Raw genomic sequence first — 13,416 nt, forward strand, 5'->3', positions numbered from 1 at the left:
TTAAATAATTATTTAATTGATTACAAATGAACAAAATATTATAACAAAAGAGACAACAAAACGCAGTTAATAGGTTTGTACGTCTGAACGTTTATTGTGTTGAAATATTAATTGTCATTGATTAAATCAAGTAACTTGTATAAAACCATGAGAAAAACCAACCAAAGGGAAAAAAAAGACATCAAATGTGAAAAAACTACATGATTAATTCTTACAGTTTCCATTGTGAATGTAAATCGATGTAAAAGCTGCAAACTGGAAAAATATACCATAATAACGGGAAAGCTATTCAAAGAAACAAACTATATATATTAAGCAAATAAATAATGGCCTGACGTTGCATCCCTACGACAGTGGCTTTCTCTGTTGGCCTTTGACAAATACTCTGCAAGGGTCCAAACGTCAGTCCATTAAGCATGTGCCTCCATGTATACCATTGGTCATTTTATCTTGTAAGCAGTTTGCAACATTCTATTTTCTCGAATGTAACATTAACAGACTGTTTTCGACCCGTCTAAAGTGCTAAGGGTAGATATGGACCTGCAAACTTACAACAAAAACGTTCCTGGATTAAATCTGACTAAGGCACTTACGGTTTATAAATTATAAGAGTCTGCTGGTACAATGACAATAAGCCCCGCCCCCTCCTCACACACATTACCAGTAACGTTATGCCAAATAGAATGTCATGGCTGTCCATTGTCTTACAAACAACCCAGGGTGTGTACAATATCGTTTAGTACTTATTCTAGTGGCCCCTTACACAGTTTAGTACTTCTACAAGTTCCCTAAACACAACAATATTCAGTACCCATAGAACCTTTACTCGACCATTATGTACAACATGTACTACTTTTGACTAGTTTCAGTATTCACGAATATTACAACAAAAAATCGCAGTACCACGAGTGTACAGTGTAAAAATAAACCACATTGTACAAGCAGTACATGTGTACATGTTATTACTTTTTCTTTATTCAGTGAATATGAGCTTTAATGCCAGGTAAATGTGATTACTGTTTCCTTATTTAGTGTTGGTGGATATGGGCATGTACATGTAGTTACTTTTTTCCTGAATTCAGCTCCTCGGTGAAGAGTCGCACAACTTCAAATCGACTCTTAATTGGCAGACTTGTGTACTGTATAATTAATTGTATATTACTTTTTTTCTAGAAATACGAAAATAGAACTTAAAAAAGGGAAGTAAAACACTACCACTACTTCACTTTGTAATGCTTTCTGGAAATAAGGATGATATTGTATCAAAATTAAAACATGTGAACAAGTGTAGAGGTCGATGAGTCCTAAAATTAGGACAAAACCCTTGAAATTCCATAAAATCAGTAAATATTTGTGAAATCAGGAAATATCCTGAAATCAGGAAATATTCCTGAAACCAGGAAATAATCCTGAAATCAGGATTTATTCCTGAGTGTAGGAAATATTAATGAAAGCAGGAGACATTTCCTGAAATCTTGAAATATTCTTGAAATCAGGAAATATTGCTGAAATCAGGAAATTATTTGGGAAATAAGGAAATACTTTTGAAATTAGGACATGCTACCGACTGTGGGGTAAAATCCCTGAAATCAGGACGAATCCTGAAATCTTGGAGAATCCCTAAGATCAGGATATATCTTGAAACCAGGAAAAAATCTTCAAAACTATGTATATGTGTAATAAAGGTAATAAAAAACTAGATGTTCCCAGCAAACCGGAGAGCAACTGATGTCGGACGATGTTGAGATCCAATTCTTCGCAACTTAGAGCTCTTCTTTTAATTTGAGTAGCATGAAAGAATACATGTTATCTAAGGTTCGACCGCCGGTGTATTTCTCTACATATTCACCATTCTTGAATAAAAGCATGGTTGGGTAGCCTTTCACCTGCAATAAATCAAGGTAAATAAAACAAACTTATAAAAATGGAAACTTATAAAGCGCACAAATCCAACAAAGTGCTCATGTTGCTCGTGTTGCTATGTACACAAACCAACATTAAAATTTAGGCCTAAGCTAAGAAGAAATCCAGAACATGGTAGAGAAATACAATACAAATAATGCAATATCTAAAAGAAATAAGTGTATATCAAGATGAAAAATAAGTGTAATAATTAGTTCAAAATTTCTCTAGTTTACTTTGCGGGGCATTGTTTAAAATGAAGATTATTGTATAATTAATAATCATAATTCTAATTTAGGTCAAGAACACAGAGAACACGATTTTCAGGAAAGAGAATCTCAATATCTAAAATATTATAATATGCAAGTCCTAATGCAGGTCTTGCATAATAAACACAAACATTTAAAAATAAACATGAATTTGAAATAAAAGTCAACATTAAATAACATATTGTAATCAATGTTTTTAAACCCAGAAGTAGCTGTCATGGAGGAGAAAAAAAAAAGAAAAAAAAAAAAAGAAAGAAAAAAAAAAAAAAAAAAAAAGACAGTAATTTTTACATTTCATTGAAACATTTTAAACCAATAAGGAACAGTATAAATACAAAACCTTACTCAACACGATAAAGGATGAAGTGAAATACATTGAAAATCACAGCAATAATGCAACAAGGTAAGTTTCATACAGTATGAAACGTGCATTATTCATAACTTGTATGCAAATAAGTAAAGTGCTGAACGATTAATTTGCATAATTTGTTAAGACAAGACAGTTTAAAAAGCTGGTAAACAAGCAGGCCAGATACTTTGCTTTGGGAAGGGCACCTCTATGAAGAACGTATAAAAAACAAATTGGGAACATGTCAGCGGACACCAAGGCAAGTCAAGGGGCACCAACCAAGGGCTTGACAAGGGGCATTGAGGCAATTGCCAGCCTCACCATGACATTCCAGGGACATACAGGTCTATAACAAGGGGCACCAAGGCCTTGACAAGGGGCATTGAGGCAATTTCTAGCCTCACCATGGCAATGACCAGGGACATACATGTACAGGTCTATGACAAGGGGCACCAAGGCCTTGACAAGGGGCATGGAGGCAATTGCCAGCCTCACCATGGCAATGACACGGGACATGGAGGCAATGGCGAGGGGCACCAAGGCATTGACAAGGGGGCATCGATGCAATTGCCTCCTTGGTGCAATTCAGAATCAAACCTACATATACATGTAGATCAGTATAAAGACAATGTGACCTATGTTTACATTCAAACCGCCCTCTGTTGAAAAAACACTGTATACGTCATGTTTCGCCAGGGCAAAAAGACGCGTAGTCATGGTAAGATTGCATACACTTTCTAGCTGGCTGCAAAAAACACAAAGGTTTTGCCCGCCGGTATGCGCGCGAATCATGTTATGGTTTTTGAGTGGCGTCAGAGGTCACATCGTCTACACATACGTACCTGATGTTTAGAGCAGATTTGTTTTTGTTGTGTACAATCAACCTCTGCAGCTGCTAGACCTGGCTTGTCTTCCAATTTCAATGCCAGCTCATCAAAGGTCGGTGCAAGTCTCTTACAATGACCACACCTGGTAATTAACAATAAATAATCATTCATAAATACCTCAGACAGTTTCGCTATTCCTATTGGTGGAGAGCACGTCACGTGGGTGTGTATAAACCTTTGTTTATGACCAGTAAAAAGTGTTGAAACATGGGCATGACACGCGAGCTTGCACCTGTGCTTATAAGACAGTTTCTTCATTCCTATTGGTCGAGAGCAACGGCCGGGACAGTTGTGCCACATCACGCGATATGCGCAACACGCACAGCATTCCCTTATAAGGAGTTTTTACCTGAGGGCGACGGAGGGCTTTATCATTTCATAGCTCGAGGGATGTTGTAATTATAGGGACAATTATAATTTTTGCATTTATTTTACTTTTTGACCAAAAGTGTTAATGTTTTTTGACCGAAAAGGTATTTATGAATGGGAATCAAAGTGTGTTGAATCGGTTTTCAACTAGTGGTTTAAACCTGCCGAGGCCTGGTTCTTGATAATTTACATTGACTTCGTCTCGGTAAAATTATCAAGAACCAGGCCTCGTTGGGATTAAACAACTTGTTGAAAACCTCTTCTCCACACATTGATTCCCTTATTAATTAGCTTCTTATAAATTGCTCATATCCGTCACTCAGTGACACTAAGCCAATTCAATATTCATGACATTCAGTGTTTTCCAGCAAGGTATGTTGGACTACATGTACATTAATTATGAGACCTATATGTGTACTCAATTGACATGGCACCATGTTGGTTAACAAGGTGCTGGGACTCAATTGTCTGCCAATCAGACCAGGAACACCGGAGCGAATCCCACTCTTTTCAAAAGTGCACGGGGTCTTATCACATGTTTTTCACATAACACAGAACCTACAGCTTTACGTCCCATCCGAAAATGTCACAAGATCCAAAATATTACAAGAGAATCATCGTAAGTACAAGAAAAAGAACACAGCAAATTGACTCACCATGGTGCAAAGAATTTCACAAATGTATATCCTTTTGAGATGCCATCCTGGAAGCTGCCATCAGTAAGTATAGTAACCTGTAAGAACATACAAATAAATTAAGAAAATACACGGACACCAATTGTTCATGAATGTCTGTTTAATCATTTAGATGATCTTTCACAAAAAGGGCACTCGGCAACGCTCAGGCAAGGGGAAATAAATACCAAACTGGCAACAGCCAATCTCTTCCTCCGAATGCAAATGCGATATGAATGTTGACGTCACAAATTCGCTACAACTAATTCGCATCAGTTGATTTGTGTTCTGCAAAAAAAATTGCTGCGTAAAAACCCTGTGACTTAAAAAATAATATTGCATTCGCAGCAAGTATTTATACATGAAACATTGGTTTAATGCCCCATGATTATGAATTCCACACATAAATAAAATTGTGATTCGGTAACTAGACAATTTAATCTAGCCAATGTGGCATTGTGAAACCAGATTTTTTATTCAAGGGCTACACTGGTGGAGAAAGTCTATCTTAGGATCGAAACGTTTTTATGCTTATACAAATAGTTTGAGTAATTACCAATAGTGTCCATTGCCCTTTAATTGTTTAGATTGTAATATGCCTGTGATTTTTGTCAGCATACTCGTGAAAGTACTGAGTATACATTGTTAAAGGGTCTATGTACTTTTTCCTAACACAAAACACAATGTCCACAGATTTACATTTAACAGTTTGAAGATTATAATAGTAACTGAGGTGCTGTAGTTTTTGAGAAGTGAGTAAAACAAATAATTTTCGTCTCAGTTTAGCATGTAAAAACGTATTAACCAGTTATGCTATGGTTTTGGTATAATATCATAACTGGTGAATGGGATTTTACATGCTAAACTAATTTTCGTCTTCCTGAGACGAAAATTATTTTGTGACTTGTTTTACTCATTCCTCAAAAACTACACAACCTCAGTTGTTAATATTTGAAGGGAAGCTTTACACTACCATTATCTTCAAACCCTGTAAGTTTAATGTAAATCTGTGGACATTTTGAAAAAAGTACCCGAATCCTTTAACACACATCGGGCTAAGGGGCCAAGGGTAAAACCAAAGTTAATAATGAGCATTTCAACAAACCTTTGACTCCGGTTTTTCTTCAACGGGTGCAGCCTCTTTCTTGGGTTCCTCCACTGGGGGAGCGCTCATCATTTTACTGACGTAATCCTTAAGAGATTTATGGTCGCGTGCTTGCTTGTAAGTATCAACCTGTAATAGATTAGATATAACACTCAAGTAAGACACTAACGAAATCTACCTTACCTTATTAACTATAAATTAATAATAATAATAAGGGACATTTATATAGCGCTCTTACACGAGGTACCACAGCGCTTTACAAGACACTTTACAATAACCAAATAAATAATGGCACTGATAATGGAAAAACAGTCAAAGCAATCAGTCATTGAACAGGAAAGTTTTGAGATGTTCCTTGAAAACTGCATGTGACTCGGCAGAACAGATGTGATGAGGGAGACGGTTCCAAAGGCACGGAGCATGTGCGTAAAAAGCACAATCCCCAGCAGCGGAATGCACCTTTGGAACTGCAAAGAGTTTATTGGGGTTGGACAAAGGAAAACTGACATGAAACTGGCGACTTCCGGATTAACCTGCTGGTGCTCTACCAACTGATATATCTACATGTAGCCCTACATGCCCTAGTGTTGGCAGTCCCCATTATTTTTGTCCAAACCAATGAACTAAGATATTGATAAAAATCGCAGGAAAAAGTCTCACTCCAGTCAATTTTTTTTCAACTCAAAATTATATCAAACTCAGATTAGACATTCGAATTTCAACTGAATGACAGATTCAACTGAAGAGACAAATCCATTTTGATACTAATGTATGAAAATGAAACATGCTGCAATTTTGCCAACAACTTTCAGGAAAACCTGTAGTACATGTGTTGACAGGGCTCAAGTGTTACACTGTACCACTGGCCCAAGGCCAATGAACTCAGAGTTGGTGAGTTCAGAGAGTTCAGTGTTTTCTTCAATTCAACATCTTTCTCTCAAAAGAATGATTTACAAAATGTTGAGTTTGAGTGTTACAAATATCTTTAAATCCTGCTGAGTATCAACTATAAAACAGAAGAGATCAATCTTGTCTCAGTGTTTTGTTTATGATAAGACTATGATCTCATTCCGATTCTAGTCTCTTTTCTTTAAATCCTGATCCAGTAAAGATTCTGAGCTTCAAGTCCCGCGGTCTTGAGGATTTTGTCCCTAAATTAAAACCCCTGGTTATCCTTACCACTGCGCCATCCTTGAAGAATTTAAGTGTTGGGAATCCACCCACTCCAAACTCATTGCAAACTTTCCTGTTATCAGTGCAGTCCATCTACAGGAAAAATCAACGAATGGATAAAATCAATCAAAATGATTAAAATTCTTTTACAAGCTTGGAAGAGCCGACAAATCGGGGACAGCGTTCATGTTTCGTGTGATCAACCATAATGTTTGAAGTAACAAACCTGTGCAAATTTGGGCTTAATCCAATGTGCGAGTAAGGGGAATAAAGTAGTCATGACTCAACTAAGCAACCACTAGTCTGGACTTTTACACTAGTGGCACTACGGTAGTTGCCCAGGCTTTAGTAATACTTACATGTAGCTTGTGCTACAAGATTTGTAATACCTTTGTTAGAAATTTTAGAAATTGTTTACCAATTTCTCAAAAATTGCAACACCGCAGCAAGTGGTATTTTAAGGGATGTTTTCTACTATCAATAGTTAGTTAAATGTAAATCTGATGATGTTTGTGTTTTGTTTCGAACAAAAAGGACCCAAATCCCTTTCAGCAACCCTATTAAGCTGGGCCGCGCTGATTTCAAAATTTTACCAGAAATTAGAGTAGATCATTAAAATTATTCACGTTTATACACGCCGTATGGTGTCATTATTGCTTTATTGCAAGCTTCAGGCATGATTTCAGGTTTCCAAACTGTTCATATTATTGTGGACAATATTTCGACTTATTCGAGGATATCTGTACTGGGCGGCACAATGTTTTTAGCTCAGAGTGCTGGCAGACATTTTGAGTCCTGGGCAGGCCCGCCCAGCACCGCCCATCGTGGCTACAACACTGCTAAGAATCATATATAAAGTCCCACCTTTGCGATTGTGATGTCTTCATTGTGAGAGAAACCCTCAGCCAGCTCGTCCCAAACTGGGGCAAGCTTCTTGCAGTGGCCGCACCACGGCGCGTAAAACTTGACAAAGTGATTCCCCTTAGCGACATGGTCCTTGAATGTGTCCATTGTTAGTTCATAAAGTCCATGTTTGGCTGCGGGTGGAGGAGGAACGTCCTGGAATAAACAAATAAAAATCATCAAGCATCTATGCTTAGATTTTTGAAAGGGCAAGGGCATCACAGCATGTTCCCCTCTGGTAAAGGGTACCCTATGAGGAAACTATAACAATCTACTAAACATTTCAAAGGCACTAAGGCAATAACCAGGGGCATTGAGGCAATCGCCTTCCTTGCCTTCGGGAAAAACAAAAGTATCAGACCTAAATCATTATGAAAATTAAAGCGGTGAGAGTCGTCGATAAAAGTTTTAGAAGGCATGCTGAAATGACATCATTTCTACCTATAAAGTTACATGTAGGTATAAACCCCTGAGAAAAAAAGGTGATTTAAGTGATCAATGTACAATGCTCCCTTAACGGGTGAGCTCAAATTAATAGTTAATCAAAATTTTAAGAAAATAATGTTAGGAGATATGAGTTTTGTGATATTTTTTTTAAATAGTTAATAGCCTGACGTGACGACCATAGCAGAGTCTTAAAGATTCTGCTACATGTAGGATGGAAACATTGGGCCTTTAACTACTTTGTATTTCTACCATACATGTGGGTTCTCTTCGTTGGCAAGCAGTTTGCATCAGCAGTTTGCATCAGCTAATGGACCCTTCCCTTGAAAATGCTAATTACATCCACGCATGCGTACAGACCCTACGGATTGGCAAACGCCAGAGAGTTTTGCAATAAGCAGTCCTGTCTGCGTCACGCAACCATTAGCTGTGTACAAAACGGCGCAATGTTCCCTCACTTTGCCAACCATAATGTTAGCATGTTTTTTTTTGTCTGTAGTGTTTTGTGTTCCACCCCCACTGGAGGTGTTTCCTACACAATCCTTATATCTGCCCGCGGCCATGCCAGGTTTCTCAGTTATTTGCTAGTGTTTTTACATATTAAATATATTTTTTTTTCCTCTTTTTATAACCATTGTAGTGCTTTTTCTTGTAAATCTTTGATGTGCAATTTTTGAATACATGTGTGTGTTTTTTCATGTTTGCTGGCAAATAAAATGAAATGAAATGGTTAGTGCACACATGCTATGTGCAATTTACATATTTCATGGGAAGATCTATTCTCCCCTCTCTAAACCGAATCCTTAGACATCTCTTCATACCTTCTTCACGTTCACTTTCTCCTCAATGAATTTCTCCAGACTTGCGTAGTCCCGTTTGCCGGTGTGTTTGGCCGGCTCAAACCCAGGGTTGAAAAACTTGAGTGTAGGGTAACCCTTCACGTCGTTCTCATGGCACACTTTGGTTTGTGCTGTACAATCCACCTGCATAGATTGAGTGCAAAAAATAACTTCCATGTAGTCCTTGCGGCTACAGCTATCTGGCTATGGCTACGGCTGGATCGCTGCCTTAACCCTGAAGTACAGGGCATACTTGGCAACAACCCTTAGCAACAGCCAATTGATCAAATATTTTGAATAACTTACTTTTTTCCAGCCTTAGCTATCAGACAATCTTTTTCCAAAGCGCTGCTTACATACTTGGTCACAAAACTTAAGCCCGGTTCATACTACCTTTACATCCCTACATTGTGAGATTGATTGCAGTATTGATCCAGCCGTCGATTTCACAAAGAGTTAGGACTCGTCTTATCTCGAGTTACAATGTAGGACGAGTAACTCTTCCTAACTTAGGATTAATCTTAAGGTCTGCATGCTACAGTGCAGAGTTGGGACTCGTCCTAAGTCCTAAGGTTAGTCATAAGTTAGAAAGAGTTTTGTGAAATCGACGGCAGATCCAGACCTGCGAATGCGTATGCTGTATAAATTTTGACATCACATGGCAGTTTTGAAGAAAGTCAACTGATGTTAATTATTTGTTGCAATTTAGTGGCGTCAAAGTTTGTATAGCACTAGTAGAAAGTATGAACCGGGCTTTATTCTCTATAGTTCCTGGTTTTATTATCAAGTGCTGTGGATACGTACTTTAGCTATTGTGACAGGTACAGAATCGTCTTCATTGTAACGGTCCGCTAATTCATCCCACACTGGTGCCAGCTTTTTGCAGTGACCGCACCTACATGGTTGCCACAACAAAGAAAAAGAAAAACAAGTATTTAGCTTGGTTTTGTCAAAAAATTAACTTAATAATATTCGACTTTCTATCCTGGGTCGGTCAGGTTGGCGTTTTGGTAACAAATTATCTTTAAATTTCTTTCAATCATATTTATAAGGCATCATACTGTAGGATACTTAATACCATGAGACCACAAAATTGTTGAGGAAACTAATTCTTTTATGATTAGAACGAAATTTGCATCAGGGATAAGTAAACAGTTTGGTTTTACCCTGTACACCGATGTTTGTTAGAAAAAAGAAAGAAAAAAAGAGTAATTTCTTGTGGATTGTTGATTTTTCCATACAATTTGAGCTCTTTCCCGTTCGACATCGTACAATATTTTTATAAATGGCATGATTATGATACACATGAAATGTACAACTAAATTTGCAAAATTAATTAAAACTACATTAAATTCACACAAACGCATTTTGTTTTTGAATAAAAATGACTGAATCAAATTTGTTCACGCTGTGTAAATATGTTAAGAGAAACAACAGGTGCAGAATCAAAGGCTTACTATTTACTACAAACTAGGCAAACTACAAACATGTGTACAGTGCACACAAGCATGACAAGTGGTCCATCTGTGGTCAAATCAATATTCCTAATCAAAAATAGACTGGCACTGTACAGCATTAGTGCATACAAAATAATATTAATCAACAGGCCTACTGGCCTACACTTATGTACTGCTACTACAAGTGTATCTGCATTAATCAGCAGACAAATTATTTTTGTATTGTGTAGTTGTTTGTATGTTGGTTTTTTATTGGTTTGTTTGGGTGTTTGCAAAAACTGGCCTGCTTTGTTTGTTAATTTGTTGGTTTGCTTTTTTTTTGGGGGGGGGAGTGGGTGCAGGGGGATTGGGGGTTCAGGGGATTTCTACTCTCAAGTTACAGATCATCACACTCTCTGTACTATAATGTTGGTCCAGGTCAAGTGATATAATAATAATAATAATAACCCGTTTTTATATAGCGCTTTTCACACCCGGAGGGCGTCCCAAAGCGCTTCACATTATTACCCCTGGTCACTGGGCCTTAATTCACTCCTTAAACCATCTCAGCTTCCTGGTAGGGAGTATGCAGCCTGTGCAACATTATGCGCTACTCGGCTAAATCAACCACAACAACCATCTCTGCCCTCACAGGTACCCATTTACCCCTGGGTGGAGAGAAGCAATTATAGTTAAGTGTCTTGCTCAGAGACACAAGTGTCACGACCGGGATTCGAACCCACACTCTGCTGAACAGAAGCATCAGAGCTTGAATTCACGCTGGACCGCAGGCCCGAGGCCAGTGATTTTAGCTTTAGTCCAGTAAACTTAATGCCGAACAAGTCCGACGGTCTTGTGTTTTTTTATTACACACTAATACTATATAACAAGCAATTATATGAATGTTTTTGTTTTACTTGTTGTCAAAACAGTGTTCTGAGGAGCACGCCGGCGGAACGTCAATCCGTTCGTTTTTCCATGCATCATGCTGTATACATGTTTCCCATTCAGCATGTTCAGTTTACTCATGCCCACCACCTTGTACATATCGTGGCTCAAACCATTTATGTTTAAGCGAGCGAGCGAGGAGGGACGAGGGAGTGATGTGTTGGTACCCGGTGGCACACCTTAGTACAGGGCTTTGTTCGTATACCACTGACCATGTGTAAAGTCTGATACCTTACAAACGAGTCCTGAGTATTAAGGGCGTCTCGTTAAAAGAAAAGTCTTGTTTCCAAACATCTTGCTCAGTATGTCGACCAACAGTGATGATTTTCTGACTACATTGCTGTCAAATTTCAATCGATCTTTTTATGACAAAAATTTGTAAAACAATTTTGTCTTGATTGCAGTGTTTCGTTTCTAATTTGACCTGTCAAATCAGAATATTTGTTTTATTGTGGCAGCGAGAATGGAGTGAAGTAGGTATGTGGAAATATTTTGATTGGGTTTCACAGCCAAAAACGCCTCCTTTACATGTAGGGATAAAAAAGGCCTGCTGTTCTATCATGTTAAGTTTGTTTTCCCTTATAAAACATTGGTCTTGTAAAAAATATTTTGGTCCAGTAAAATCCTGATCCACAAGCCCTGCGGTCTTGTGGATTTTTTCCCCAGATTCGAGCCCTGTTGTATCCCGATTACACAGCCGAAATCCAGACTGCGTGCCCATAGTATTTGTATTAGCAGTAGTTTGTAAGGATGTAATAATATTGAATGTATTGTGGGAGGGAAAATAGACAGCAGTCTAGTTGTAAAAACAAAATCCGGAAAGATTTCCCAGCTACAGACTTTATACACAAGAATTATAGGCCTAGTACCTAGTACTGTCGTAGCAGTAGTAATACTTAAAACTTCTAATTGTTTTTAAACTTTAATAAAGGGAGCTCCCTTTAATTTAACAATTAGTATTTTTTATCTGGGGAAATCTTTCCGGATTTTGTTTTTACAACAAGACTGTCTGCTGTGCCTCCCATAATAATATTATTATTTATAATAATAATAATTCATCATGAAAGAGTAACCTAAAAGTAAACATTTAAATATAGTAACTTTTTTAAAGAAAAACTCTGCAACGAACTAGATCGTCACTCATCAGCTCATGTCATACTAGGCTAGGAGTAGGACGTGTACTAGCTACTACTGCTGGACTAGCAAAAGTTACTATCATTATTATAATTATTGACATTATACTAGTACTACAATTGTAGTAGTAGTAGTAGCTAGCAGTACAGTACAGTTAACTACAGCTCATAGGGGACTTTGGTTACAGTGTTTCTAGGTAAAACTTCGAGCGCAAATCGGCGGCTGACTGTGTGTTTACCCCCGGACATGCATGATTGATTGAATGATGTCCACGTCAACCTTAAAAATCATGCAAATTTGCCATCGAATCGATCCATCCACGACCACCGCCGTGGCAAAACGATGGTGAAACTCAGACTTACCAAGGAGCATAGAACATGATGAAATGTGCTGAATGGTCGACAGCATGCTGAAACATTACTTCGTTGTATACATTCTTAGGTGTGCCATGGTCATCATTATCAGCAATAACGCTACAAAACAGAGCTGCAAAAGTGAGCAAAAGTGAAATAAGTAGACCCGTCATGTTGGATCCGTGGAGCGCCATCATTGGTGTCTAAAGACTTTAGTAAAGTATACGAGTGGTACCACGTCTCACATTGTGCGTATTGGCAACTGTCGACTACAACATGCGTTACCAGCCTAAACAACAAGGAGACGTAGATTGTTGCAATCAAGAGGGGGCGCTGTTCAAGTGTAGTGAACTCACTCTGGCTCGTCACTCCAACAGTGGGGGGGGGGGGGGGGGGGCGGGGATGAAGAAAAACGTACAAAATTCGGACAAAACAGTCAGAACAAAATGGACATAGTAATACTAATAAAAAATGGACAAAGAAAACAAACAGGACGTCTTACCCGGTACTAGAATTTAATTTTGTTTGTATTTTATGTAAAAGTTTTAAGCGAAACCCCCCGCATTATATTGCTGTTCATTTTGATGTTTCCGAACACCCAATGTAAAACAATATTGTACCTATTGTAAAA

General features: G+C 38.0%; 1 protein-coding gene across 1 annotated transcript; it reads right to left on the reverse strand.

The window, feature by feature from the left end:
- Nucleotides 1–97: 97 nt before the first annotated feature.
- Nucleotides 98–12,989, reverse strand: LOC139949571 (thioredoxin domain-containing protein 5-like). Its single transcript, XM_071947969.1, has 9 exons — nt 12,795–12,989; nt 9,719–9,809; nt 8,897–9,058; nt 7,593–7,787; nt 6,735–6,821; nt 5,556–5,684; nt 4,433–4,509; nt 3,363–3,489; nt 98–1,886 (listed from the first exon to the last, which is right to left on the reverse strand). The coding sequence occupies exons 1-9, from the start codon at nt 12,980–12,982 to the stop codon at nt 1,764–1,766; spliced, it is 1,179 nt and encodes a 392-aa protein (XP_071804070.1). The 5' UTR covers nt 12,983–12,989; the 3' UTR covers nt 98–1,763.
- Nucleotides 12,990–13,416: the final 427 nt, after the last annotated feature.

Source organism: Asterias amurensis, chromosome 17 (genome assembly GCF_032118995.1).
Source record: "Asterias amurensis chromosome 17, ASM3211899v1".
In the NCBI taxonomy this organism is placed as follows: Eukaryota; Metazoa; Echinodermata; class Asteroidea; order Forcipulatida; family Asteriidae; genus Asterias; species Asterias amurensis.